The following is a 26,887-nucleotide window of genomic DNA, read 5'->3' as shown; positions in this document are numbered from 1 at the left end:
TTTGAAAAGGAAACAAGACCAAGTTAGAACGGAGTCCAGGCCGTGTTTGCTCTGAATAGTGTGGAGAGAGCGATCTGAGGAAGGGAGGGGAAGTGCCCCCTTTTCCAGCGGTGAACAGGCCCCAGACATAACCCCTCAGCTGGCTGTGACCCAGGGGCTGTGGGAAGTGGCCCAGAACACAGCAAGCGCGGCTGTGTGGGTGGATGGTATAGAGCGGGGAGAAAGGACAGGAGGGGCGGCAGAGGGGATATGTTGGCCGATGCCAGTGTACTGAGGGGATGTTGAGGCCAAGAGCATTCTGAGCCCCTTCCCGGCTCTGCCCCTGAGCAATCCTGGAGAAAGGAGAGAAAACACAGTGAACCCACCCCATCAAACACCTGCTGTGGGCAGAAAAGGAGCAGGAAATATTGGCTTACACAATAGATCACATTTCTGGCACGCCGGAGCCCTGGTTTTGTGTCATTGCTTTAATCATGTACATGCTACTTCCCATGCATTTTGCAATGCTCACTTAATCACAGCAACCCACCCTATGTTGAATGGTGCTGGCATTCCTACTTTGCATGTGGGGAAACTGAGGCTAGAAAGGTCAGGTAACTGGCCCAAGGTCAATGAGAAAATAAGAGGGCTGGGACTTGAACCCAGAGTCTGGGTGCAGAGCCCATTCTGTCTGCTACTGTGCTGGTTCCTCAAGGCTTTTTGTTGTTGTTGTTGTTGTTGTTTTTTATTTATTTTGATAGGGAGTGATCACAAGCAGGCAGAGAGGCAGGCAGAGAGAGAAGGGGAAGCAGCTCCCCACTGAGCAGAGAGCCCAATGTGGGGCCTGATCCTAGGACCCTGAGACCATGACCTGAGCCGAAGGCAGAGGCTTTAACCCACTGAGCCACACAGGAGCCCCTGTTTCCTCAAGTTCTTGTTCCGGGTCGGGTACCCTGCTAAGTGCTGGAAAAAACTCCACATCCTTGAGTTCTCCAAACCATTGCAGGAGCTGGGTGTCCTCTTAATCTCCTGTTCCCGGGTGTGGATGTTAAGATACAGAGTCAATAATAACTTGTCTCAGGTCACAGCCAAGTTCGCACACAGGATCTGGACCTAGGTCTGGGGGACCATCAGGCCGTTCTAGTTGCTGTCACTGTGTAACCAACCATCCCCGAGCATAATGTTGTGAAATGACCGTTTTCTTATGCTCTAAGTCTGTAGGTGGGCAATTGAAGGGGGCTTGTCATTGGTCCCCAATATGTCAAGCCTCCTCTGGGAAGACTCAGTACTGGAGGTGACCCTACAGTGGGAGCTGGAACTATCTGCAGGCTCCCTTCTCTCCCACACTTGGCTTTCAGCTGGAGCTTCCGTGGGTGGAAGACCAGCACGATGTTGACCTTGCCACGCCGTCTCTCCACGTGTGTTGTTTTGGACTTTTTTGCAGCGGGATGACTGCGTGGTGTCATGTTGTGTTAGGATACCACAACTTCGGGACACCTGGGTGGCTCAGTTGGTTAAGTATCTGCTTTCAGCTCAGGTCAGGATCCAAGGGTCCTGGGATGAGTCCCGCATCAGGCTCCTTGCTCAGCAGGGAGCCTGCTTCTCCCTCTGCCTGCCTCTCCCCCTGCTTGTGCTCTCTCTCTCCGACAAATAAATAAATAAATAAAATCTTTGAAAAAGGGGGGGTAGCACGACTTCTGCCTGCCTCGATCAGGCCAGGGGCTCCTGAAGGTCCTCCATGTTCCAAAGGAACACAGTCCATGTCCCCCATTTGATGGGAAGGTGGCAAAGCCACGTGGTAAGGAGAGCACAGGGGTTGGGAGCACTTACTGTACCCATGCTCGGTATATGCAACCCGAGACAAACGTCCCTGCTCATTTAGAATCACTCTCCAAACTCCCAATGCCCAGCCAATGCCTAGGCTCTTATCTCAGACCTATGAAATCAGGATTTCTGGGAGGGGAAGCCAGGCATCCCGGTCTCCTTTAACTCATCTGTAACCAAGTGATGACAGTGAGGTCTCCTCCTGTGTATGCAAAGCACCTGGCAGACTGGCTGGCTAGTAAACATCCATGTTTCTCCAAGTGTGACCACCCCACCACCCCCCTCCTTGACTCAGCCCACAAGGTCATTGGCAGTGTACACAGGTGGCCTGAGAAAAGTTATAGATAGGTGTTTCTTTTTATAATCTTCTAGTTATGACAAATGATTATGGTTTTCCATTTTCGGTGGTTACGTAGTCTCTGTCTCTCTCTTTAAGTAGGCTTCCATGCCCAGCATGGAGCCCAAGGCGGGGCTTGAACTCAGGACCCTGAGATCGACCCCTGAGCTGAGATGAAGAGTCAGAACACTTAACCAACTGAACCACCCACGCGCCCCTAGACTCTCTTTAAAATACATTTGAGTGAAAAAGGAAAGGAGGTTATTTGAAAGGTCCTAAGTAAACAATGGTATAGCCTAAAAGCACATAGGGCAGAAATCACAAAAGTGCTGGGTGAGGTGAGGCCGGGAAAACCCTCCGGCAGACGATCAATCATGGTAGCTGTCACTGTTCCTATTATTAGCGTTACCTTTAAGGAGCACCAGTTAAAGATCAACCATGGGGTGATTCTGAAATTTAAAAAAGGACACATCTGAGAGCTGAGTGGGCGGAAGCGGACTAGATGTCTGGGAAACCAGTAAAGAGCCCCATTGAGTGTCCTGATTCTCCGCAAGGAGCTGGAATTCTCTGAACTGTGGGAACCGGATGGGGAAGCATCCACAAGCTCCTGAGGGGAAGTAGAGGTCAGTTGTCCCTCCGTTCTCAGGAGGAACCCTAGAAACCAGGGAGATGGACATTACATGCAATGAGGGGATCAAAAAGAAAGGGGGTAGAAGAGTGGGAGGAACAGAAGAGACCAGCGGGCTCTTGTCCCGCTTGGGTCCCCAGTCCTCCTGTGAATTTCAGCCACTCTATGCCACCCCTCCCTCCCCCGATTCCTGCCCCACCAGGCCCTTCTGCAAATCGTAGAGAATGGGGCTGTAACTCCCACGAGCCTTTCAGATCTGAACATTCAGTAATTCCAAGAATTACCTGGTTCCGGGAAACTCTTAAAGGCCTTGGAGGCAGAGACTGTGCCATGGAGGGCGAGGCCAGGGAAGGCCAATCAGAGGCCAAGAGTGAGAGCAGCACGTGGGGCCTTCTGGCAAAATGTGGAAGGACAGGGAGTGGCCAGGTTCAGCTAGAGACACAGCCTTTTGAGGCTCAGAAGGAGTAATTAACCAGAAATTAACATCTAGGATTCCACAACCATACCTGGTTATTCTCAGGTATAAAGTAAAAAGGGAGAGACCCAGGCTTCAGGCTTCAAAAATTAGACAGACCTAAATTCAAAATCCCACTGCAGGCTGTGGCTGTGTGACTTTGGGCCAGTTACTTAACTTCTCTGGACCTCCGTTTTCTGGTCTATAAAATAGGGTCAGTAAAAGTCTGCCTGTGTGTTATTGGAAGGATTAAATGGGACAATGCCTACAAAGCACCGGACACAGAGTAGTAGCCCAATACTTGGGAGCTGTGGCCGTGATCTTCTGAAGCTGACACAAGAGATCTGTGCTGGGCTGAGAGCCCACTGCCCAGAGCTGCTCCTCCCATCTGTCTGCTGAGTTCAAGAGCAAGGATATAAGGCCTGGTTCCAACCATACCAGGGTCCCATTTGTCCCTCTTTGCTGTCCATGCCTTCAACAAGACCCTGGTAACATAAATGGCATCTGATAACCATTAACTAAATGAATAAATAATCTGCTGCGGAAAGAGGGGCTCAAGGGGACGTATGAAGGAGGTTTAGGCCAAATGCTTATAAGAGCCTAGGGACGGGTTTGCTATGTGTGTGATTCCAGGGCAATTGTCTCTCTGGGAGGAGGTGAGGGGACAGGTGGAGGCAGAGGGCTAGTGCTGGATGACTTGGAAGAGCTGAGCCTTGCAGGGTGGGTGGGATGGAGGGCGTGTCAGACAGAAAGGTCCGGAAGAGCAGAAGCTTGTTCAGGGTCAGGTGGGAGAATCAGATTTCAGTCCACATGTTTTAAAAAGATTTTACTTATTTATGAGAGAGAGAGAGAGAGCAAGAGAGTACCCAAGCTGGGGAAGGGGAGAGGCAGAGGAAAAAGGAGAAACAGACTCCCTGCTGAGCAGGGAGCCCGCCAGGCTCAGGGTGGGGATGCAGGGGCTCAATCCCAGGACCTTGGGATCCTGACCTGAGCCAAAGTCAGACACTTAATTGAATGAGCACCCGCCCCCCATTAACAAGGTGCTCTGAGAAGGAATCAGGCAACTCAAGGCCACAAGTTCCCTGTCCGTAGAGGTATTCAAGCAAGTAGAGGCAACCCAGGAATGGAGTGCAGTGGGATTGGACGAGATGTCCTCTAATATTCTACCCAGCCAGAGATTCTGTGACTGTTGGTAGGTCTGACTCAGGGGAGGATGATGGACAGAGATTGCCAGAGGTTCAAGCTGGTCTTGGCAGACTGCACCTGCTGCCTCTCCCAACAGCAGCCTCATTCCTTTGCTTGTATTCTTAGGTCCCTAAGAGCAAGTGTCTCCAAGTTTTGCAGCCTGGGGCTTACATGGAAGAGCAGGAGAAAAGGAAAAATGCTTTGCCGGGGGCTTAGGGGTTTTCTCCCTCCTCCTGTTGAGTCTGCCTATGGAAAATGTTTCTTGCTAGTTTTTTCCAGTAGTCCCCAGTTTTGGCCAACACGTGACTAAGCACCTAAATACCACGTTTCCCAGCCTAGTTAGGTGTGGCCATGTAATTAAATTCTGAACAGATGTAATGGATTCTACTTTAGGTCATGGCCTTAACGATGAATCGGTGTGGCTTCTGCTAGTCCCTTCCCCACTCCCTTTCCACGGGTTGAGATACACATGGTACGTACTGAAGCAGCTAGTTTGGACCCAAAAGTGGAAGCCACGTTGTTGTTTTTTTAAAAGACATATTTATTTATTTGAGAGAGGCAGGGGGAGAAGGAGAAAGAATCTCAAGCAGACGCCTTGCTGAGCGAGAGCCTGATGCAGGGCTCAATCTCACAACCCTGAGATCACAACCTGAGCTGAAACCAAGAGTCCGATGATCAATGGACTGAGCCACCCAAGTGCCCGGAGAGCCATGTTTTGGGGGTGGCAGAACAATGAGCTAAATGTAGCTGGAATCCTGAATGGTGAAGTTGTCATTTTAGCCCAAGAGTACTGACCCTTGGAGCTGTTATGGGACCGAGAGAGAACTTTCTATCCCATTTTGAGCCTCCATTACCGCAGCCCAAACCCAAATCTCAGTCAATAGATCCTCTTACTTGCCCCTTGTTCTTCTCAAACTGATTATGCACAGGAGGTAAGGTTCTTCCTCCCCCAGCTGACCTCCCAGAGCCTTGTCCTGACAGCCCCCTTGGCAGAGGGACTCGCCCCATAGATGAGGACCATGAGAATCCTTGAATTTGAGCCCTCAGTAATCTGGGGCAAATCCCATAATGTTTTAAATCTCAGTTTTCTCCATTTTGCAAGTGGCACCGATGGATACCACTCATTTCAAAAGGTGGTTTTTCTATCATTTTAATTGTATTTTATTTGTAAGTAGGCTCCATGCCAGGTGTGGCCCCAATGCGGGACTTGAACTCACCACTATGAGATGGAGACCTGAGCCGAGATCAAGAGCCGGAAGCTTAACTGACTGAGCCACCCAGGCGCGCCCTGCTCCCCCCAAAAGGTGATTTTTCATGAAAATGACACGCAGGATCAGTAAGACTGCTTATTCTAGAGATAGAGAGGAGCTGGGGAGGAGGCTTGTTTCCCAGGCAGCATCACAAAGAAACAGGAATTTTTCTTGCATTTCGTAAGAAATCATGGAGACACCTTGGCCAGAACATTGGGCACCAGAATAAAACAAAAGGAACACACTGGCCTCTTCCGGTCCAGGAGAACCAAACCGGGGACACACACTCCCAGGCGCACGACCAAATACAGACACTGACAAAACCGGTTCTCATTGGTTCGTGCAAATGCAGCCCCCGCGCAGGCAGACGCATGACCCTGGGCTGAGGGGGGACAGATACCACACACAAGCTGCAGCTGTACTTTCTTTATTGTCCTTCCCGCCCTTAGGGAGGTCCAGTTTCTTCACTGTCTTCGTTTTTTAGGGGCTTTTTTTTTTTTTTTTGGCGACTGCCCCTCCATTCCCTGCCTCTTGCTCCCTATCTTGTCCTTTTGCTGGGACTGGGGGCACTTCCTTGGTGGCCCCTCAGAGCCTCAGTCAGGTAGGGTAAGTCCGGGGGTGGGGTGGTGGGGGGACAAGCAGGCCTGGGCCCCACCCCAGATGCCAATTCTCTGATGCTCCGATTCTCCGTGGTCCTGTCTCCATCGCTGTGTGCTCCGGCCTAACCTAGGGCAAGGGAAGAGAGGGACCGTTCTCATCCTGGGTTCTCACCCTGCCTCTCCTGGTCACTTGCTCTGTGTCTCTAGAGAAGGACCCTCCCTTCCCTGGGACTCTGTTTCCCTCCCCGTTAGCCAAATTTCCCTCCAATTGGAAAGATTCTGCGTTTCCCCCTTTGCTATGGTCCCTAGGACACTTGGAGTTGAATGTGTGTCTTGTTTTATTCTGAGTTGAGACCAGAGTCCCTGGATCCCTTCTTCCCACCCGACCACACACATTCAGACATGTCCTTCCCAGGCAGAGGGCCCTCTGGGTCCCCTGACTCCTTACTTCCAGCTCTGTCTCAGGACCGTGCCCCTCGTCTTTTCCTCTCCGTATTCTGGAGCTTGGTCACCAGCTTCCTCTCATGGCCTCCAGGGTTGGGGCGGTTGGTGTTGGCGGCAGCTTCTCTCTTGGTGCGACCTTTCCGGCCTCCTGCTCCTGGGAACCGGGCAAGAGGCTGGGGTGAGGTGGATGGAGGCCTGGTACATCCAAGGAGAGGCAGAGGGGTGCCGAGAGTGCAGGGTGGAAGGAGGGAGACTGGGGAGTGGTGGCCGCATAGCTTTGGGGCAGTCAGGACCCCCGTTGCTCCCAACGTGGAGTGAGGGGCCCCCGATGGTCTCTTGTTGCTCCCATATTCTAGGGGTGCGCGAGGTCCCAGGGCTGAACAGGACAGCCCTCAATGGAAGAGGGGTTGGAAAGGGGTGACTTGAGGGGTCAGGGGAACAGGGTGGAGAATGGGTTGGAGGGTGGGGAGAAGGCCACGGAGGAATCCTAGTTGGGGGTGTGGAGGAAGCAGGAAGGTGATGGGGCCAGACCTTACCCAGGTAGGAATGAGCTAGGCCATAGAGCTCATACTCATCCAGGCTGGGGTCTCCGTCCTCTGGGCCTCCGGGCTGTTGGGCTGGGCTGGCTGCTCTCGGAAAACTGGCCTTCATACTGGACTATCTCTCTCTCTCTCTCTCGTTTCTCTCTGTCGTCTTTGAAAGCTGTTTGTGTCTGGTTTCTCCACACCTCCCTGGTCACCAGCCCGACTTATAAGGCCACGTGTCCTCTTCAGGATCTGTCTGATGCAATCTGGCCCTTTCCCAGAACCTGACCCAGTAAACAGCAATCACGAGGGGGAAAGAGTCGGTAGTGTGAGTCCCAGCCCCTTTCCCTCATCTCCTCCCTCTGACTGGGGCTCGCCCAGCTGGGTATTTTTCCACAGAGGAGATCCCCGCCCCTGAGGGAGGAGGAGGAAAAAGGCAGCGTGTGATCATAAACAGTCCTTGGGATCATGGCCAGTGGGGATCCGAGGGCCTCACCTGGCTGACCCCTTCTGGTCAGTCCCCTCCCCCTGCCACACAGCTGACCCCCACCCAGTTCTGGCTCAGACACCCAGGTGGCAGATGGTGGAGAGAAGAACACACCCCAAACTAGGTCAGTGGTTCTCACCCCTAACGCACCCAATACCCCTTTTCGATAGGAAACTTCTGGAAAGCCCCCTTAATATCCCGAGCTGCCGGGGGGGAGTGGGTCCCTAGGGAGTTTCCCTTACCCGAGAGGGAGCCTAGCAGAGTGGTTAAAAGTACGGATTCTGGAGCCAGCGGCCCTGGGCTCAATCCTTTCATCTGCTACTTCCTGGGTGACCCCAGACATGTCACCTTCCCTCTCTGTGCCCTGGTTTTCTCAACTGTAAAAACAAGGACGATGATAGCTTTGTTGACCTCCCAGAGTTGGCGAGAGAATTGAGCGAGAGTCCACAGGGAAGGACCCTTGCCAAGGTGCCTGGTACCATGTACACTGCAACGCAGGAGTTATCCACAGAATTTCCAAACAGCTCAATCCTGCCGTCCCTAGAAGGTAAAGCAGACGTAAAAGGAAACCAATTTTTTAAAATTTTTCTTTTAAGATTTATTTATTCATTTGAAAGAGCATGAGCAAGGGGGAGGGGAGGGGGAGAAGCAGACTCCCCGCTGAGCAGGGAGCCTGATGTGGTAGTGGTGGAGGGGACTCGATCCCAGGACCCCAAGATCATGAGCTGAGCTGAAGGCAGGCACATAACAAACTGAGCCATCCAGGCACCCCAGGAAGTCAATTTATAATGAAATAATGTCTTTCACAACGTGGATATACTGGGGTAGAAGACATTATGAAGTCCACAGGTGTTTGGACCTATTTCATATGAATTAAGGAAAGGGATTCGGAGAAGAAACGCATGAAACTGGTATTTTCCACCTTCGCCTGGAGGGATCTGCCGAGCTGACCCAGAGAGGCCACTCCCTGTCCACTCATGTTTTCACTGAGGTATATGGGTCAGCTCCCATGGTCCCGGGCAGGAAAGGAGGCAGATACAACCTTCCACCTTTTTAATTTTTTTTAACCTCAGTGGTCTCCAGTACAATAGGACAGGCTGGGGCAAGGCCAAGTGGGTGGTCATTCTCTGCTCCCGTTCCCACTTCACTGTGAGTCCATTCAAACACTGTTTCCTCTCAGTGTTACCTAATTTCACCCCCCCCAACCCTGTAATAACCCAGTCCCGTCCTTTGCTTCACAAGAACAGATACTTCTGCTTGCGTTTCTCCCTGACCTGAGCCAGAATTAAATTTAGTTTTTGTTTTTCAGGTGTGGTTGATTTGTGAATTCCTGAATATCCAGGAAATGAAAGTGAGGTCACTTGAATAAAACACAGTTTGGGATAATTACGTAAGGGCCCCGGGGAAGGCCACCCCCAAATGTGCCGCTTTTGCATGTTGGTTATTTTAAATAAAAATTACCTAAGAAACAACCGGTGTGAGGTGGGCTCTCAGACCCTCCTCTGAACCCCGGAAAGCAGGACATAAAATTCCCAAGTAAAAGATCCGCTCCCTGGACCAGGAGGTAAAGAGACATCCTTTCTTTCTTTCTTTCTTTCTTTTTTTTTTTTTTTACTAATTTACAAAGTTTTCTATGTCCTTTCAATTCCTCCCAGTTTTATAGTCTCTTTGTCTAAAAAGATAAAAACTACCTGCCTCAGTCATTTCCTGAGGTCTTAATTTCATGACACACATAATAAAACTTTGCTTTTCTGGGTTGTTAATCTGTCTCGTGTCAATTTAATTTTTTTTTTTAAAGATTTCACTCATTTACCCGACAGACAGATATCACAAGTAGGTGGCGGGGGTGGGGTTAAGCAGGCTCCCCGATGAGCAGAGAGCCCGATGTGGGGCTCGATCCCAGGACACTAGGATCATGACCTGAGCCAAAGGCAGACGCTTTACTGACTGAGTCCCCCAGGCGCCCAAGATATGGGGTTCTTACAAGGCAGTGGGCTGGGACACCTGGGTGGCTCAGTGGGTTAAGTCTCTGCCTTTGGCTCGGGTCATATCTCAGGGTCCTGGGATCGAGCCCCACATCGGGCTCTGTGCTCAGTGGGGAGCCTGCTTCCCCCTCTCTCTCTCTGCCTACTTGTGATCTCTGTCTGTCAAATAAATAAATAAAATCTTTAAAAAAAAAAAAAAGGTGGTGGGCTTCACCACTACCTGGGATGGGGTAGGTTCTAGGCTCAGGTCATTGGAGATAAGTGTTTTCGCTTCTTGACTGTGTAGCAGGACACTCAAATGCCTGCAGGATGTGGTACAATTCTGCATGTGACTGTCCTGCTCGGCCTGCCTGCCTGTCACTGTGACTACCAAGAACACCCCCACAAATTCCCCATCACTAGCCGTGAGATCTTGGGCTCACTTCTGACTTTCCATCTGCTCATCGGGAAAGGGTAGATGGAGAGAGCACCGCTGGGTGGGGGGGAAGGGCTTGGTCCCGAGCCAGCATGGTGTGGACTGCTTTTTCCAGCGATCTTCAAAGAAGGGAAACTGAAGCTCAGAGAGACTTGCTCAAGGTCACAAGGCTGGTGAGTGGTGAAGGATTCTCCCCACCACTGAGGTCTACCTGATCCCAGTTCCAGCCTGGTTCTAAGTCAGCACAGCCAGCCCAACACTAGCAAAGGTTTGGCAACTGTGTGTGTGTCAAACGCTCGTCAGGGATTCCTTCTTCCTGCCCTCCCTCCCCCTACTTTGGACCAGGCTGGGTGCTAAGAATGCCCCATTTTTACCCCATTACCCTAATTTTTTAAAAAAAGATTTTATTTATCTATTTGACAGAGAGTAAGCACAAGCAGGGGGAACAGCAGAGGCAGAGGTAGAAGCAGACTCTCTGCTGAGCAAGGAGCCCAATGTGGGGCTTGATCCCAGGACCCCGAGATCATGAGCTGAGCTGAAGGCAGACGCTTAATGACTGAGCTCCCATGCACCCCCAAATTACCCTCATTTTATTACACTTTCTCCATATTGTACAGTCAGTCAGCACTAATTTTTTGTTTACTTCTTCATGCGTTGTTCCCCCAAGAAGGCAGTCCTGGGGGCGCCTGGGTGGCTCAGTGGATTAAGTCTCTGCCTTCAGCTCAGGTCATGATCTCAGGGTCCTGGGATCGAGCCCCACGTCGGGCTCTGTGCTCAGCAAGGAGCCTGCTTCCCCCTCTCTCTCTCTGCCTGCCTCTCTGCCTACTTGTGATCTCTCTCTCTCTCTGTCAAATAAATAGATAAAATCTTAAAAAAAAAAAAAAAGAACACAGTCCTGGTTTGGTTTAGTTAGTGGTTAAAGGACTAGGCTGTGCATCCAGACAGCCTGGGTCCAAAGCTGGGTTCTTGCCCTCAGACAAGTTATTTAGCCTCTCTGTGCCTCAGTGTCATTTGTATGATGAGATTGATAATAATACCTACCTGGAGGGATTGTTGTGAGGATTAAAAGGGCCAGTTCTCGTGAAGTCTCCACCCAGTGCCGGGAACAGAGTGAGTGGTCAATAAATTACCGTTATCACCATTCACAAGGGCAGGAATCTTGTCTATCTTACTGTGACCCTCCAGGCCTGGCCCACAGTCAGGGCTCAATAAATGATCAGCTGAATTCACGAAACTGTTTTAAGAATGGTGGGTTTTAAAGCTTCCAGGTCCTCTGCTCTGGGGGGAACTGAGAGGCCCAACTCTAGTCCCACTGAAGACCGTGAAGACACTAGGGCCATCCTCCGCGGAGCCAGCAGAGAACATCTCCCTGTCCTTGATCTTGCACTTGATGGAAAAATAAGGTCTCGATCCTGGGCAGGGCAGGCAGAGGGAGGGTGGCCAAGAGAGAAGAGACTTTGGGGAACACATGGCACGGACCCCCAGGGCCCAGAAGGTGACTCAGTGGGAAAAGGTGTGTATGTGTAATCAGCCACAAGGAAGTTTGTTTTCTTTCTGCATGTGATTGTACCTTCATGATGCTCCAAGAAATCTCTTGCCCAACAGGCATGCCTATTACAAGCCAGCGTGATCAGCCCGAACTAAACCCAGGGGGCTGGGGAGCTCTCAGAAGGGTACCCAACCCAATGGGGAGTGGGGAGGGTGGGGAGGGTGCAGGGGTGGGGAGAGAATCAGGGCAGGCTTCCTAGAGGCAGTGAAGCCTAAAGAAGAGTGACTGGGAAAGACAGCAAGATAAATCCACCTGCCCAAGTTAAACCACCCAAGTCAGGAAAGCCTGGACAGCCTGGTGGATGTGCAGAAATCTTTGGCTTCAAGGATCTGGAGATTCCCAGGTTCGAACGCAGAGTATGTCATCATGCCGGCTTGGGGCCATCCCTGTGTACCAAGGAGACCCAAGAAACCTAAATGCAGTGAAACAATACGGGTCTGTATTGACTTTAGAGTGGCAGCCCAGAGAAGCCCCGAGCCCAGCAGCTGACGTGCGGTTATCCCTGGCTATGTGATAGAATCACCTTGAATATAAAGGGATGTAATCTTTTTTTAAAAGATTTTTGTTTATTCCTTGGAGAGAGAGCCCACGAGAGAGGAGAGAGAGAGCACACAAGCGAAGGGAGAGGCAGAGAAAGAGAAGCAGGCTCCCTGCTGAGCAGGGAGCCTGATGTGGGGCTCCACCCCAGGACCCTGAGATCAGGACCCGAACAGAGGGCAGACGCTTAATCGACTGAGCCCTCTAGGAGACCCTGGATGCAGCCTTTTGATGGGCAGTTTGGCGATACTAGTAATTTTTTTTTTAAACGAAAGGCTTTTTAAAAAATTTTTATTTATTTATCAGAGAAAGAAAGAGCACAAGCAGGCAGAGGGAGAAATGGACTCCCCGCTAAGCAAGGAGCCCAGTGTGGGACTCGATCCCAGGACACTGGGATTATGACCTGAGCTGAAGGCAGCGGCTTAACCAACTGAGCCACCCAGGCATCCCTACACTAGTAATGTTAAACATTCATCCCCACCCCCCCATACCACTCTGCTCGTAATAGTGAAAAACTGGAAACAACCTAAGCGTCCACCAAGAAGTAATCAGGTGATCAGGATCCTTCCATGAAATCCTCCGTAGCCATTAACCAGAATAAGCTGTGTCTCCAGCTGTGAGGAGAAAGTCGTCCATAATACATTGGTGAATGAAAAAAATCACGTTGCAAAACATTATGTACAATCCTAATTAGTCTTTCTCTTTTTACTTTTTTTAAAAGATGTCATCTATTTATTTGCGAGAGATGGACAGAGATAGCGACAGAGAGCATGAACAGGGAGGACAGGGAGAAAGAGCCTCCCAGGCGTCCCAATTATTCTTTTTTTAAAAGTTTTATTGATTTAAGTAATCTCTACCCCTAATGGGGGCTCAAACTCACGACGCCAAGATCAAGACTCATGCTCTTCTGACTGAGCCAGCCAGACACCCCCAGTTTGGTGTTATTTTTAAAATACTCTCTGTCTCTCTAGTTCTATTGCCAAGGACGTGATGTTTCAGCACACAGATCATCTGGCATAGAAAGAAGAAAGTGTACGTGGCTCCCGTTTACCCAAGTGTAGACAGTAAGATTTTTCCAAACCCTGTAACTTACATTATCTCTTTAGACGCGTAGTATAGACGACTTCTTCTTTTAAGATTTGAGAGACAGAGAGCATGAGCAGGGTGGGGGTGGGCAGATGGAGAGGGAGAGGCAGACTGAGACTTCCTGCGGAGCCGGGAGCTCAATGCAGGACTCCACCCCAGGACCCTGAGATTGTAGCCTGAGCCGAAGGCAGACACTTAACCAACTGAGCCACCCAGTCACCCAGGCACGGTATAGACTTTTAGTTAAGCTAAAATTTTTATATCACCTGGGTCACGTCGCAGAGCTCAGGAGGGGGACGTCAGGACACCGGGGCACCCAGCATACAGCTACAGTCGTGAAGAACAGAACCAAATGGATTTCAGAAAATCTCAAGCAGCCCTATAAGCCGTCACTTCAGCTCATGTTACCATATATTCTCCAATCAATTTCACTTTGTCAACATAGCTTGAGTCGTCAAAAATGCGGACATACAAAAAAAGGACATACATAACAACAATGTTCACTTTTGTAAAATGATGATATTTACCTCCAGTGAGGAGTCCTGTCTCTTCAAGTCCCAAATCCATTTCTCGCTGGGGTCATGGTGTCTGATGTCTGATGCTGTCACTTCTGTGTTCACAGGCTCACTTTCTCTGCTGGGCAGTTTGGCATGTTCCTGGTAGAATAAATACACAGAGGTCCTTAATGTCCGGTTGTCTGTTCAAATAACCAGGTGGACGGGGTACCTGGGTGGCTCAGTGGGTGAAGTGTCTGCCTTCAGCTCAGGTCATGCTCTCGACCCTGGGATAGAGGCCCAGGAGGGAGAAATCCACACTCAGTGGGGAGTCTGATCCTCCCTCTCCCTCTGCCCCTCCCCCTGCCTGTGTTATCTCTCATCTCTCTCTCTGTCTCTCAAATAAATAAAAATCTTAAAAAGAGAAACCAAACAAAGTGGACAATATCACCTTAAAATTTCTGGTGAGGGCTTCTTGGGTAGGTTCACAATCCTTGACTGTATAAATTCCAATCCAGGTTTTATGCTATCTAGCTGACCTTCTATCCAACCACTCCTGGATGGTGAGGTGCTTCTGGGACCCCTTATAGAAGAAGTACTGGTCTTCGAAGGGGGCATCCTGCCTGAGGAATGTCCAGAGAATCCTGGGGGTCCGTCAAAGCGATCTCTGAGCCTGTTCCATCTGATACAACATTCCATACTAACAGAGGAAAGTCTATTCAGATAATATATTCAAATAATAAAGACCATCATCTTGGAGCTGCTGTCACCCATGGAACCTCAGGCTAATCTTATTTTTGTAAGCAAAATCATTGTAGTTATTGTAAAAGAACAAAAACAAAAACGAGAGGAGGGGAGATCAGGGGATGGTACACAGTGGTCATACCCTAGACTAGGATAATGGAAAATGTATACTTTCTCCATTACAGATTCTAGATTGCTGAAATGTGTGGCTTCCTGCAGTGTATACCTATTTTAGAAGTGACGGGGGATACGGGGATTAAAGCCATTTTTAAGAGCTACTGTATTGTAGCCCCTTCCTCCCTCGGGTTCCATGCACACAACACCACCTTCTGGTCGTGCTGTGCCTTCTTCTGTATGTGTTGGGGATACAAAGCAGTAAGTGTGAACAGCTTGCCCCACCTGCCTCCCGTGGGAGGTCAGATCCAACTGAACAGCCCATAACCAAACCAAATGAGAGTTCAGTCAGTCTATGCACTGCAAGCCAATGAACACTGACACCAAGCTTTTGCCGTGAAGGAAGATAGGCTATTTATTGGTGTGGTGTCACTAAGGGAGTTAATGCTCCAAAGTCCCACTCCCTGATGGCTTACAAGTGAGGGTTTTTAAGGGCAAAATTTGGGGCTAGGCTTGGCGGGGGGGAGCTTCTGAGAAGGTGGATGCTTTTGATTGGAGACCCATAAGTCGTGTTAATGGATGTGACTTAGCTGCTTCTCGTGTTGCTCTGTCTGGTCCCAGGAAGGTCTACACGTGGTAAGCTCATTTGGTTGAATTCTTTCATGTTCCTTTGAATGGTAAGCAAGCGTTCCTATCTCTTGGGCCTGGAGCTCTATGTTCCCTGGCGAGTCCAGCCGTCCCTGGGGGTGACACGACCTCTAGGTAGGTCTGTCATCAGAACTAACAAGATGGATGTGGGCTTCAAGCCTTTTTTTGTTTTGTTCAAGTGGGTAATGGGTAGGCATGAACAGGGACAAGGTGAGAGAGGGGCATCTGGCTTTCCACAGAAGGAGCCTGAAGCCCCTTGGCAAAAAGCCAGCTCTGAAGGGGGAGAAAGCAAAGAGAGGGGAGAGATGTGAGTATTGCCCTCAGCAGGGGAACCCTGTGAAGGGAGTGTTAGGAAGTTGTTAAGGGAGTGTTAGGAAGCCATGCTATGTAACTCCCTCTGCAGGTCCTCAAGAGACCTTCAGTCAAGATCCCTGTGACTTCAAGGCTTTTTAGAAAGGATTTCAGATGTGATGCTCCAATCCAGTGAGACTAAAGGGCAGACCAGAGGGCCCAGTCTTTTTTTTTTTTTTTTGCCACTGTGGCTTTCTTACAGAAAGGGACTCTGCTGTCCAAGCAAAGGGAGTGTTCTGGTCAGCACTACAGTTTTAAATTTCCCCATATAACTTAGCGGGTTCTGGTTTACACATCAGTCTCTTGTGAGTCACATCAGTGCGAGTCTATCCTGAGAGGTTGCTAGCAAAATGGGATTTCTGGGGGAAAAAAGAACACTCTGGACAAATGGATGAGGGCAGACAATTCAAGGGGCTATTAGTCTCACCTGGCAGTTATACTGCCCAGAAAAATCCTCACATTGGCCACAAGAGGGCAGGCTTGAGACTGTTCTGGGTGACGCTGTTTGTGGTAGCCAGTAGTTGGGACATCCATCACGCAATTTAGACACATATCACACGACAATGTGAGTGTCTATTATGAAATATTGCACAGTTATTCTAAGTAACAGGCACACAAAGCACCAAGGACAAGTCTTAAAAGTATCGTGCTGAGTGGGAAAAATGAGAAACTCAATGAGGTTTCTAGCACAATACCATTTAGGTAGATTAAAAATCCATGCATACAAGACAACATGCGTGTTTGACAAAGACACTCTCACACACACTGGGGAAGGGAGGAAAAGTAAAGCAATAAGGGCCATAAATAGGATAAACAAGCGAGAGGGTATCCAGAGCCCAATGATTACAGTCTCTCAGGAAGCAAGCAAAGAGTAGCCCAACCTCTACATCTGGGAATAAACAATTAAAAGGTCTTACAGTTGTTTAGGCAAGTGTGGCTTAGACCAGGGCACATGTGGTGGAGATGAAAAGTGGATGGAGCATGTGATACGAATGAAACACATAAACCATATTTAACATATACAGTATGTGGCCAACAAATGAGAACTGTTCCTATTTATTATTGAACCAATCAACATGGAATTTCTTGGTCGGCACTACAAGATTTAGTGATCCATTCCCCTTAGGAGGCTGACCTTGCCTGAAACAATGTATTCTTGGCTAATAATACCCTTTTTTCCCCCGCTCCCTCTCTGTCTTCAAAAACCTTTCCTTTTCTTCAGCTCGATGGAACTCCTTTCTATTTGTCAGATGGGATGCTGCCTGATTCATGAATTGTTCCACAAAACCAATTTCACTTCTTAAGTTAGTCGAATTTTTGTTGTTTAACAGTAGAACCATCAGAGATTACAGATAAATTCTGTGACTAAGGTCAATAGTTGACATTCAGGAGAGACAGCTTCTGAGACCTCTACAAACACGAAATTTGTGAAATCCTCGCCAGCATAAGCTTCTTAAAAATGCAGGATGTAGAGCTGAGACTGGGTCGGTGGTCAGGCCATTCAGTGAGATAGAGACTTCAAAAAGAAACAAGCTTGATGGCAAAAAAAATGTTGTGTTAATTTGGGGCTGAAATAGTTTGTGTTGAAGTCTGAGATTCTTCTAAGTGCGTAGACAAATATTGAGGGCCTGTGATGTGCCCTCATAAGTACTAGGAATGTACTAAGTACTAGGAATACAAAGGTGAACAAAACAGATGATTCTAATCTTATTGAGCCGGCAAGTGTAAAAATAAACGAAAGAAATGTTAATTTCAAGCTTTGGTAGGGGTTATGTAAGAAACCTTAAGATACTAAGATGTAAAGTAATGTAGTTTAATATTTATTCATGTCCTTAACACGTTCCTGGGAAATCTCCCCTAAAAGTGCAATTTCTGGGTCTACGGATCTACTTGTTTTAATTTGTTTAAAATTTTTTTCAAACAGACTTTATATTTTGGAGCAGTTTGAGGTTTAAAAAAATTTTTTTTAATTATCTTACAGAGGTTTGGGGGAATGACAGAGGATGCTGAAAACATGAGTGCCCTAGCGTGTTAAAACGTTCAGCGGGCCAGTCCGGCGTAGTGTGATACAATGTAAAAAACTACATATCCCAAGGAGCAGCGCGGCACGTCACAGAGAAAATACGGCGCGTGCGTGGAGGGGGTTCGCGCTGCGACTGGCTCATAAAAGGAGAAAAGCGTGTGCGGGTCTCGACGTGCCGCGAATCTTCGAACGCAAGCGCGTTATGATCTTCAGAATTTGAAAAAGGGTTCGAGGGGCGCGCTCGCGCCTGCCGTCGTAATTGCGAGCGCGACGTGCCTGTTCCGCCGGTGGCTTGTCAGGTGGGGATGGGTCGCGGTCTGGGGCCCCCGGGGAATGGGGGTAGCGGAGGGCCGGGGGTCCCTGCCCCCCGCCCCCTACGTTCCCATTCCCGAGCCTCCCAGAAGCCGCTCTCGAGGGGCGGTGCGCACGCGCCCTGGGCGAGGAGAGGCGGGGCTGGGGAAGGGAGGGCCCGCGCCAGCGGTGTTGGGATCTGCGCGTGCGCGGGCCGGCTCGGCCAGGAGGGGAAGCGGGCGAGCGCGGTCCCCGGCGCGCAGGCGGCGGAGGCGGGGTTCTGAGCCCAGGCGCGAGAAGACGGTGTCTGAGGATAAGCTCCTGTTAATGAGATAACTATTCGCCCTCCAGAGACTTCAGTGGCCTCCTCGTCTCTCTGCGCCCGTTTGCAGCATGAGGTCCAGGTTTCTGAACCCGCCCCAGTCTAGGCCCCCGCCACTCCACTTGAGATAGCACTTACGTTGAAACTAGCAGTGGTCCCTCGGTCGCCAAATCCAGTGTTCTGTTCGTTCTCACTCCCGTAGCAATGGTTGGTGCGGGTCATCACTGCCCTTTCTTGGGGCACGTTTTTCATTTGATTTGTGGAACATTCTGTTCGTTAGCCTCAGCTCTCTAGTTTCTCCTTTGCTCTCCGGAGCTATCCGTTTCAAGACTTTAAGTATAAATACCGTCTCGGGCGCTCTCAGATTTCCGTCTTCAACCCAGTGCTCTACCTTGAACCCCAGATTGACGTCTCTTAAAATGTCAAATCGGTATCTCAGAGATGTCCAGAACTGAAATTTTGAGCCTTATCCTCTCACATACCTTCACCTTCCCCAGTCTTCCCATTCTTCCACTTGCTTAGGCCAAACACTGAGTTATTCTTGGTGGGTTTTGCACCCGCCCCCTTTCCTTTTAGTACCTATTTGCCCTTGAGGCTTTGAAGTTTCACTACTGGCACTTAGTCTCTCAAAGAGATACTCTGTCAAAAAGATATTCTTTTTGGCGCTTGGTCCTGTTTGCCTGAGAATTTGTGTTTTCAGTTTTTCAGTATTCCCTGTCATCGTTTATTCAAATTTATCCATGTACCTATTGTGTTCTCTGTGTTCCTTTAAGAGTGTTTACTTCACCGACTAATAAGTATATGGAAGTATTTGTTTAAAGTTTGTGTTCCTTTCTGGACCGAATTTCGTAAGCAAGGCAGGGACACTTTTTTGTCATTCACTGTTGTCTCTTTCTTTCTTTTTAAGATTTTATTTATTTGACAGAGAGAGAGGGATCACAAGCAGGGGGAGCGGAAGAGGGAGAAGCAGGCACCTCGCTGAGCAGGCAGCCCAATGCAGGGGCTGGATCCCAGGACCCCGGGATCATGACCTGAGCAGAAGACAGACACTTAAGGACTGAGCCACCCAGATGCCCCACTGTTGTCTATTTCTCATGCTTGTCACAGAGTGGGTATTTGACAAATACTACTAAGGGAATGAATTTATAGAGAAGTACCTCTTCTCCGTAAGTGGGGAGTAGACTGTCCCCCTTAGAGTCTTATAGCTAATTGGGGTGCCTGGGTGGCTCTCTTGGTTAAGCGTCCAACTCTTGATCTCAGCTCAGGTCTTAATCTTGGGGTCATAAGTTCGGGCCTCGCATTTTGGGGTCATGAGTTCAGGCCCCACGTCAGGCCCACATTGGACTCCATGCTGTGTTGGGCTCCATGCCGGGCATGGAGCTTACTTTAAAAAAGAAAAAAAAAAAAAAAAAAAGGCACATTTTTTTTTTTTTCCTGAGGTTCGAGTGAAGGTATTTAATAGTCCAGCTCCAGAATTGTTGAAAGACTATTTTAAGAGATATTCAGGATTCAGTGTGGTTCAGTGATCTATTCTGAAGACTTAGTAGGTGCCAGGCCCTGTGCTAGTTGCGGGGAATATTAAAGAGGAATACAACTGCATGGCAGTCTTCTAAGAGCTCATGGTCTCCAGGAGAGACAGGTAAGTGAAACAGTCACTCGGCGTATGTGTGACAAGTGCAGGAACAGAAGTTTGACCACTGTGCTTTGGAAGATTTGACTGCCATTGGCATCAGGGTAGATGAGTGGGGCCTGGGGCACCCTGCCATACTTTTCTGGCTCTGAGCAGCTTTGTTCTTTTACACGAGTCTGCCATTCACATGTGATTGTAAGTATTCCGTTCTGCGTGTGCTCTGGCGTGAAGAAGGCTGGCAAGCGCCACTGTAGAAGTGTTAGCTTTGCTGCTAGTTGATTTGGACCCTGAAAGATGAGCAAATTTGAGACCCAGGGGAGACGGGGAAGGATCAGGGAGCATTTCAGGCAGGCATGACAGAAGCACCAAAGTGTGTGCTTGTTTGGAATGTGGGCTCTGGAATTGCTAACTGTGGTTATCGTGTGCTGTTGCTGTTTGAGAGGGCCGGGCTGTCTGGGATCTGAAGAAGGGCCTTGGCAGTGTTTTGTAGGGGCGCCTGGCTGGCTCAGTCAGAGGAGCATGTGGCTCGTGATCTTGGGGTCATAAGTTCAAGCCCCATGTTGGGTGTAAAGATTGCTTAAATTTAGCTTCAAAAAAAAAAAAACAAACTTAAAAAAAAGGTGCTTTGTAAACCACAGTGTTTGTTTCATAATCAGCTGGCCCAATTGTGGGCACCCTATTCTCAGGGGGTAGGTCCATCAGCATCCATCAGCAGCAGCTTTAGTGACCCAACCTTCTGGAGCTGGAAGTGGGGACCTGTAGTAAGTCACAGGCCTTTCGAACCCTGGTTCTAAAATTGTGTACAAAGAGCCTTACAAAGATTTTATTTTATTTTTTTGGCCAACCAAAATACAGCCTTCATTTTTTTTTTTTTAAAGATTTTATTTATTTATTAGAGAGAGAGATCACAAGTAGGCAGAGAGGCAGGCATAGAGAGAGGAGGAAGCAGGCTCCCTGCTGAGCAGAGAGCCCGACTCGGGGCTTGATCCCAGGACCCTGGGATCATGACCTGAGCTGAAGGCAGAGGCTTAACCCACTGAACCACCCAGGCGCCCCTACAGCCTTCATTTGTAACATAATTTTGTACATCTGGAGTATGAGAGTAATCCTTTTACAAATGGAACTGATTGGTCGGATGAACGACGACAAGACCAAACTGGTATTTCATGGGAATCCACAGGAGTTTGAGTCTCAGGTCCAGCCAAGAAGTTTGTCACAGTCTCTTTCAGCTCAGCATCTGACTGTTCTGAGATCTTTCCATCCGTCCTTCTATGCCCAACAGGGCTTGGTGCTGGCTGATGACACGAGCCAGGAAAACGTGCTCAAACTTTGTGATCGTGCCGGGCTCCGATTTGTCCAGATACCCTCTTCCACCGGCATGAGTAAAGCCACGTGTTCGTTGGTAGCTGTGGAAGAGTCCTGTCCTCGCTTCAGCAGCTCAGTCGGCTGAATGCCGTGACCGCAACATCAAGGTCAGAACTGAACCGGGCAAAGGCAGCGACCTCACGGTACTGAGCCAACTCCATCTTCGTGGTGCCTGCCGCCTCCTCATGGCCCTGGTTTGGGCGGCAGATCCCACATGGGCCACAGACAAGCCAACAGTAATGGCGGGGAGGATTCCTCTGTAGAACAGCTAACCGTTTCCAAGAAGATCTGTCCATCAGTGGTGGAAATGACCTCTGTTGGAATATAAGCAGACACATCGCCAGCTCGTGTTTCTGTGACTGGGAAAGCAGTCAAGGAGACACCACCAGAGGAAGCATTCGTTCTGGCTGCTTTCTCTAGCAGACGGTGGTGCAGGTAGAACACACGGGATCAGCCTCGCGAACGGGGCTGGCGGAGCAGCAGAGATATCTGACGGTAAGCGACAGCCTGTTCAGTAGATGATCAAAGCAGGTTTGCCATTATATCTAAAATATTCTCCCATAGAACCGCCAGGATAAGGAGCCAGGTGCTGAAATGGAGCGGCGTCAGGAGAGTAGCTGAAGCCACAACGGTGTACCTCACGGCCTTTGCATCTGGAGGTCTCATCGCCAGCTGAGCACCCGTGGGTCCCCTCTGACCAACAGCAGTGTAGATACTGTGTAGCTTCTGCTTTTCATCAGGTCTGTTGTTGGAACATTTCTGGTTAATGATTGCATCTAAAGCCGTTGGTATTTTACCAGTCTGTCGGTCCCCAGTAACCTGCTCACGCTGACCAGGACCAGTCGGCAACAAGCTCTCCGTAGCCTTCATGCCAGTCTACATTGGTTTGCGCACAGAGATTCAAGAAACGATCCCAGGGCCTTTCAGGCCAACTCCCCTATGGATCTGGGAACCAACTGGACCCTTTCCATCAGTGGCATTACCGAGGGCATCTGCAGCACGGCCCGGTAACTCCTCACCAACTGGAACGTCCCCGGTGGCGCCTGTTCTCTTCATGATACCGCCTTCCTCAATTAGTTTATCATTTCCAAACACAACAATACCACCATTGTCAGCTTCCAAGTTCAGAAACATACCTGTAAACCTAAAGAAAACTCCACCATTCCCTGTGCCTGAACATTTCTCAGCGCACGTACACGGGCACTGCCATCATCAGTGCTCAGGACACGGCCAGCCTCTTCAAGGTCTACAGAGGTATCAGCTCTAAGAATATGCTCTTCAAGAACAGAGGACACTTCGGCAGTGCCTGTCTTCCAAAGATGGGTGTTAGAGGTATGGAGGTTCCTTGCAGCAGTGAAGGGTGATCCCAAAGCATTTTTGGGGGACAGTCCGGCCCGCCGAGGGAAGGCACAGGCCATGGCTGTGGTGACGTGCGCAGACAGCATCTTCTCAGCTTCTCCTCCGGGCGGGTGGCGGGGTGGGGAGGGGGTCACTCTGCAGCCACAGCCTCCGGACTGACTGCCTTACAGAGACTTTCACTGAATCTCCTATAGAATTTTACTGTATCATCTGCACTGAAACAAAATACCCAATTTACATCGCTCCAGGATTTGTGGTCTCTGTATCCATGTAGTAGAAGCCAGTGTGTTGAACATCGAACCAACGGGGTTTGGATGTTGATCGTACTAAGGGCTGTTTGAGCCTTAAGACTTAGGTGGTAGAGTCCGATCTGGATTTGAGTCCCACCTCTACCACTTACGACTTGCGTGACCTGGGTAAAGTCCCTGATTTCTCCAAGACTCTGGTTTCCACAGTGCTAAATGAAGAGTATGGCACTCACTCTGCAGGACCATTAGGAGAGTTAGATGGGGTCAATCTATGTAGAAGTGCTTAGCGCATAGTAGGTATTCAGTAAGGAATAACTGTCCTGATAGCCTTTATTTTTCTATCTCTTTTTATCAGGCACCACCATGAATCACCATTGACCGTTAAATGACAGTTTCCGGTAGACGAAATGGTTCTACTTCTGTCATCTCTTTTGCTATTGAATAAGCTGAGCTTGTTACAAGGCCTGAAATTGGGAGGGAGAGCACAGATTTTAGTTTGCAGTTTTGCAATTACCTGTATTTTCCAAGTTACCCTGCATAATTTAACCAATCTGAACTTGTTTCCCCAGCTATAGAGAGGGTGTGCTTATGGGATTAGTATAAGGTTTCAGTGAGAATCCCTTGTGTAAGCTCTGGTCTGGAAGCATGGTAGGTATTAGGGGAAAGAAAAGAGCATCTCCTTAACTTTTTTCAAACCCGTTGATGAATGGAGGTTGTTGTGATGGTGGCCAGATTGAGAGTATGGGATCTTAGCGTAGGGTCTTAGAAGCCTGCCTTCCCTTTGATTCAGAACAAAGCGCTTACCGTCTTAAGCTCTGTAGGATTAATGTTAGAGAGGTTTAAGTATAGCCTGTTTGGATTTGTTTGAATGAGGCCTTGGCTTTTAGAGAAGGGCTAGAGAGCAGGTCTGGAGTGGATAGGTAGCAATTAATAGGTCCTTTGTCCCTATCAGACTTCCCAGTTGCAGTTAACAGAAAGTGAGCCCAAACCAGTTCAAGCAGAAGAGGAGTGTCTGTTAGACTCTAACTGAAAAGTCCTGGGTCTAGCAGCTTCAGGCACGGTTATATCCAGAAACCAAACTGACGTCCCCAGGATTTTTTATGTCTTTCAGCGCTATTTCTCTCCACATTGGTTTCTCTCTTAGGCAGGCAAAAGCCTCCATCATTTCCAGGCTTCCCTGCTACTCTCTTAGCAACCAACTGAAAGAGGGTATCTCTCTGCAGGTAGATGGCTCCTAGCCAAAGATATTAAGTTGATTTGGACCAGAGTTGGGTTGCATACGTCTTCCTGAGCCAGTCATGTTGGTCAGGAGAATGGAATACTCCCACCTTTGGAGCCAAGGGGAGGGACAGTTTCCCAAAGAAAAATTGGAGTCCTTTTACCAAAACAGAGGAAAGGTGATGGGAGAATGCTCAGAGGTCGCTTCCTGTAGTGGTGGAGTAGCTCGTATTACGCCAAGCCTTCTGCAAATAACAGTTATAAACTGTGCACCCACACGCACAAAAACAAATGACAACCCCCTAACTGGTTAAGTGCAGCAGGAGGGGGTACCCAGAAGACAATGGTCAATGGTGATTCATGGTGGTGCCTGATAAAAAGAGATAGAAAAATAAAGCCCTGGTGTGTCTCTTGTTTGTTGTTTTTCATGCCGTGTCACTAATAAAGACTCACCTTGGAAACGAGATAGCCATGCAGAAGGAATTCCAGATTTTTTTTAAAGATTTTATTTATTTGACAGAGAGAGACACAATGAAAGAGGGAACAGAAGCAGGGTTAGTGCGAGAGGGAGAAGCAGGCTTCCCACTGAGCAGAGAGCCCAATGTGGGGCTCCATCCCAGGAGCCTGGGATCATGACCTGAGCCCAAGGCAGACACTTAACGACTGAGCCACCCAGGCGCCCCCCAGATTCTTGATGTGAAAGTCATTTTACCTAAATGTCCCATCAGCTGATGAATGCAAAAACAAAATGAGGTCTGTCCGTACACAGGATATCCGTAAAAGGAGCGAAATACAAGCAGACAGTACAGACGAACTTTGAAGATACTGTGCTCGGTGAAGGAAGCCAAGTCTCTTCAGGCCATGTGCTGTGTGATTCTGTTTCTAAGGAAGTGTCCAGAAAAGAAAGATCTATGAACAGTTGCCCATGGCTGAGGAGAGGAGGGACTGGGGGTGGGGGGCGGTGACTGCCGTTGGGTACAGATTTGGGGAGGTCTTGAAGATATCCTAAAATCAGGTGGCGGTGATGGTTGCACAGCCTTGTGACTCTACTACAAAGCCACGGACTTGAACATGAAGGAAGCCAAGTAAGGGCGTGGGAAGGCAGCACCTTCAACCTCATTGGTCTCCGGAGATGTCTAGATTGAAACCACAGTGAGAATCCACTTCCTACTAGCCAGAATGGCTGAAAATGAAATGAAAATGAAATGAAATGAAATGAAGATGGCCACACTGTGCAGGGCAAGGATGGCGAGCAACTGAAACTTTGTTCGTTGTTGTGGGAGTGGGATCTGCTACACCTTCTGGGGGGAAGAGTCTGGTTGGGTACTTTCTTGGAAAAATCACACATCCAACTCAGGCCCAAGGGCTTAAGAAAAATGAACGTATGTCTAAAAAAACCCACTTCTGTATGACTGCTCCTTAGTTTTATTCATGGTGGCCCCAAGCTGGGAAGAGCCCAGGTGCCCTCAGAACAGAGCTGGCCAAACAGGTTTGTTCAGATGCGCGTGAGAGAGAACACTACTCAGCGATAGAAAAGGACAAACTCCTGATACACACGCCGCACATTCAGAGAGTCCATACGCTAAAGAATGTGGATGGCATGATTACATTTCTTCATTTTTTTAAAGATTTTAATTAATTTATGTAGAGAGAAGGCATATGTGAGCAGGGGAAGGGGCAGAGGGAGAGAGGGAATCCCGAGCCGACCCTGTGCGACCCTTTGCACTGGCAGAGCCCAGCTCAGGGCTCCATCTCACGACCTTGAGATCATGACTTGAGCAGAAATCAGGAGTCCGTTGTTCCACCAACTGAGCCACTCAGGGGCCCCATGATTATATTTCTATGAAGTTCCAGAATGGGGGGAAATCATCTGTAGTGAGAAATGTCAGAATGGTGGTTCCCTCTGTGGGTAGAAATAGCCGGCGTGGCTCCTAAATCAGTGCTGAGAAGAGAGGGCCAGGAGCCAAAAAGTTCACAGTGTTGGGCCTTGCCTCAAAATTTGTAAGAAAGCCTGAAACCTTTCAGAGTTTGTCCAGCCTCTCGAGGTTGGGAATCCTGGTGGGATCAGCTGGGGCCGGAAGCCACTTCCTCCCAGCTCGGAGCTCTGGCCTTTCCATCCTGTATGGTTCCATGCCCGCTGCTTTGTTCCCGTAGGCTTGGCATTGGCTGTGTTTTCTGGGGGAAATCCAAGCTTGGGACGGATGTGGAGATAGTTTGGTGTAAACCTGTAAAGTGAGGTGGTTCTCCCAGGCAAGGCTTTGCCCAGTAGGCAGGAGAGCCCTCCTCGACGGTGTGGACTCTGTGTGGCCCTTCAGCGTTGCTGCCCTCGGGCTCGGGAGTGATGCATCTGTGTTTTCTTCTCCCTGGGCGTTCGGCTGCTCCACTTAGCACTTAGCACAGTCGCCGTTTTTTCCTGGCAGTTCCCTGACCTCCCCCATTCCCAGACAAGGAGGGGGTATAGCTCAGGTTCACTCAGCGTGTACGTGGCGCCGCCTGGGCCTGCCTTATGTTGCTCCTCAGGTGGGCGCTCTGGTTCTTCCTGAGACCTGGAAAGGCTCAGGCGCTCCCCAAGAGTGAGTCTGTGGCCTTGTGAGAACTTAGCAGCTGTTCTGCCCCTGGTCCCCTTCTTGGAACGCTCCTCAAGTAAGCGCATCAGTTCGTTTGTCTGTTGGCTGTTTTGCCAGTGGTGTATTTCATATTTTTATATGACTTCATAATTTTCTGAGTGATGGACATGCCGTTCGCCTCTTCCTGTGTTTGCCAGAGTGGTTTCTGACCAGCAGCTGCCAAGCCCTCT

General features: G+C 49.3%; 2 protein-coding genes, 1 long non-coding RNA gene and 1 pseudogene across 4 annotated transcripts in view; 1 reads left to right on the top strand and 3 right to left on the bottom strand.

The window, feature by feature from the left end:
- Positions 1–6,145: 6,145 nt before the first annotated feature.
- Positions 6,146–7,371, bottom strand: NUPR1 (nuclear protein 1, transcriptional regulator). Its single transcript, XM_032842559.1, has 3 exons — positions 7,237–7,371; positions 6,705–6,854; positions 6,146–6,383 (listed from the first exon to the last, which is right to left on the bottom strand). Exons 1-2 carry the CDS (start codon positions 7,349–7,351, stop codon positions 6,718–6,720), a joined length of 252 nt encoding a protein of 83 aa, XP_032698450.1. The 5' UTR covers positions 7,352–7,371; the 3' UTR covers positions 6,146–6,383; positions 6,705–6,717.
- Positions 7,372–8,168: 797 nt separating this feature from the next.
- On the bottom strand, positions 8,169–16,871 carry LOC116858030. Its single transcript, XR_004380857.1, has 3 exons — positions 16,841–16,871; positions 13,811–13,939; positions 8,169–8,251 (listed from the first exon to the last, which is right to left on the bottom strand). It is a non-coding gene; the product is annotated as an uncharacterized LOC116858030 (long non-coding RNA).
- Positions 16,872–17,808: 937 nt separating this feature from the next.
- Positions 17,809–26,887, top strand: part of SGF29 (SAGA complex associated factor 29) — a 28,905-nt gene continuing 19,826 nt past the window's right edge. The window contains exon 1 of one of the 2 annotated variants that reach the window (XM_032842557.1): positions 17,809–17,956. The gene's annotated coding sequence lies outside the window, so the exon portion shown is untranslated. Of the gene's footprint in view, positions 17,957–19,338; positions 19,379–26,887 lie in introns of those variants that run through there. The other variant, XM_032842558.1, reaches the window with a different exon arrangement.
- LOC116858026 lies at positions 20,930–22,710 on the bottom strand (annotated as a pseudogene).

The sequence above is a fragment of the Lontra canadensis genome, unplaced genomic scaffold (genome assembly GCF_010015895.1).
Source record: "Lontra canadensis isolate GAN:19392208 unplaced genomic scaffold, GSC_riverotter_1.0 scaffold132, whole genome shotgun sequence".
Taxonomy (NCBI): domain Eukaryota; kingdom Metazoa; phylum Chordata; class Mammalia; order Carnivora; family Mustelidae; genus Lontra; species Lontra canadensis.
This window is presented reverse-complemented; position numbering and strand designations above follow the sequence as displayed.

Coding starts and splice junctions, on each gene's coding strand:
- NUPR1 (XM_032842559.1), bottom strand. CDS start 7,351: ATGAAGGCCAGTTTTCCGAGAGCAGCCAGCCCAGCCCAACAGCCCGGA. Junction 6,855..7,236: donor CCTAGCTCATTCCTACCTGG/GTAAGGTCTGGC, acceptor CCCGGTTCCCAG/GAGCAGGAGGCCGGAAAGGT.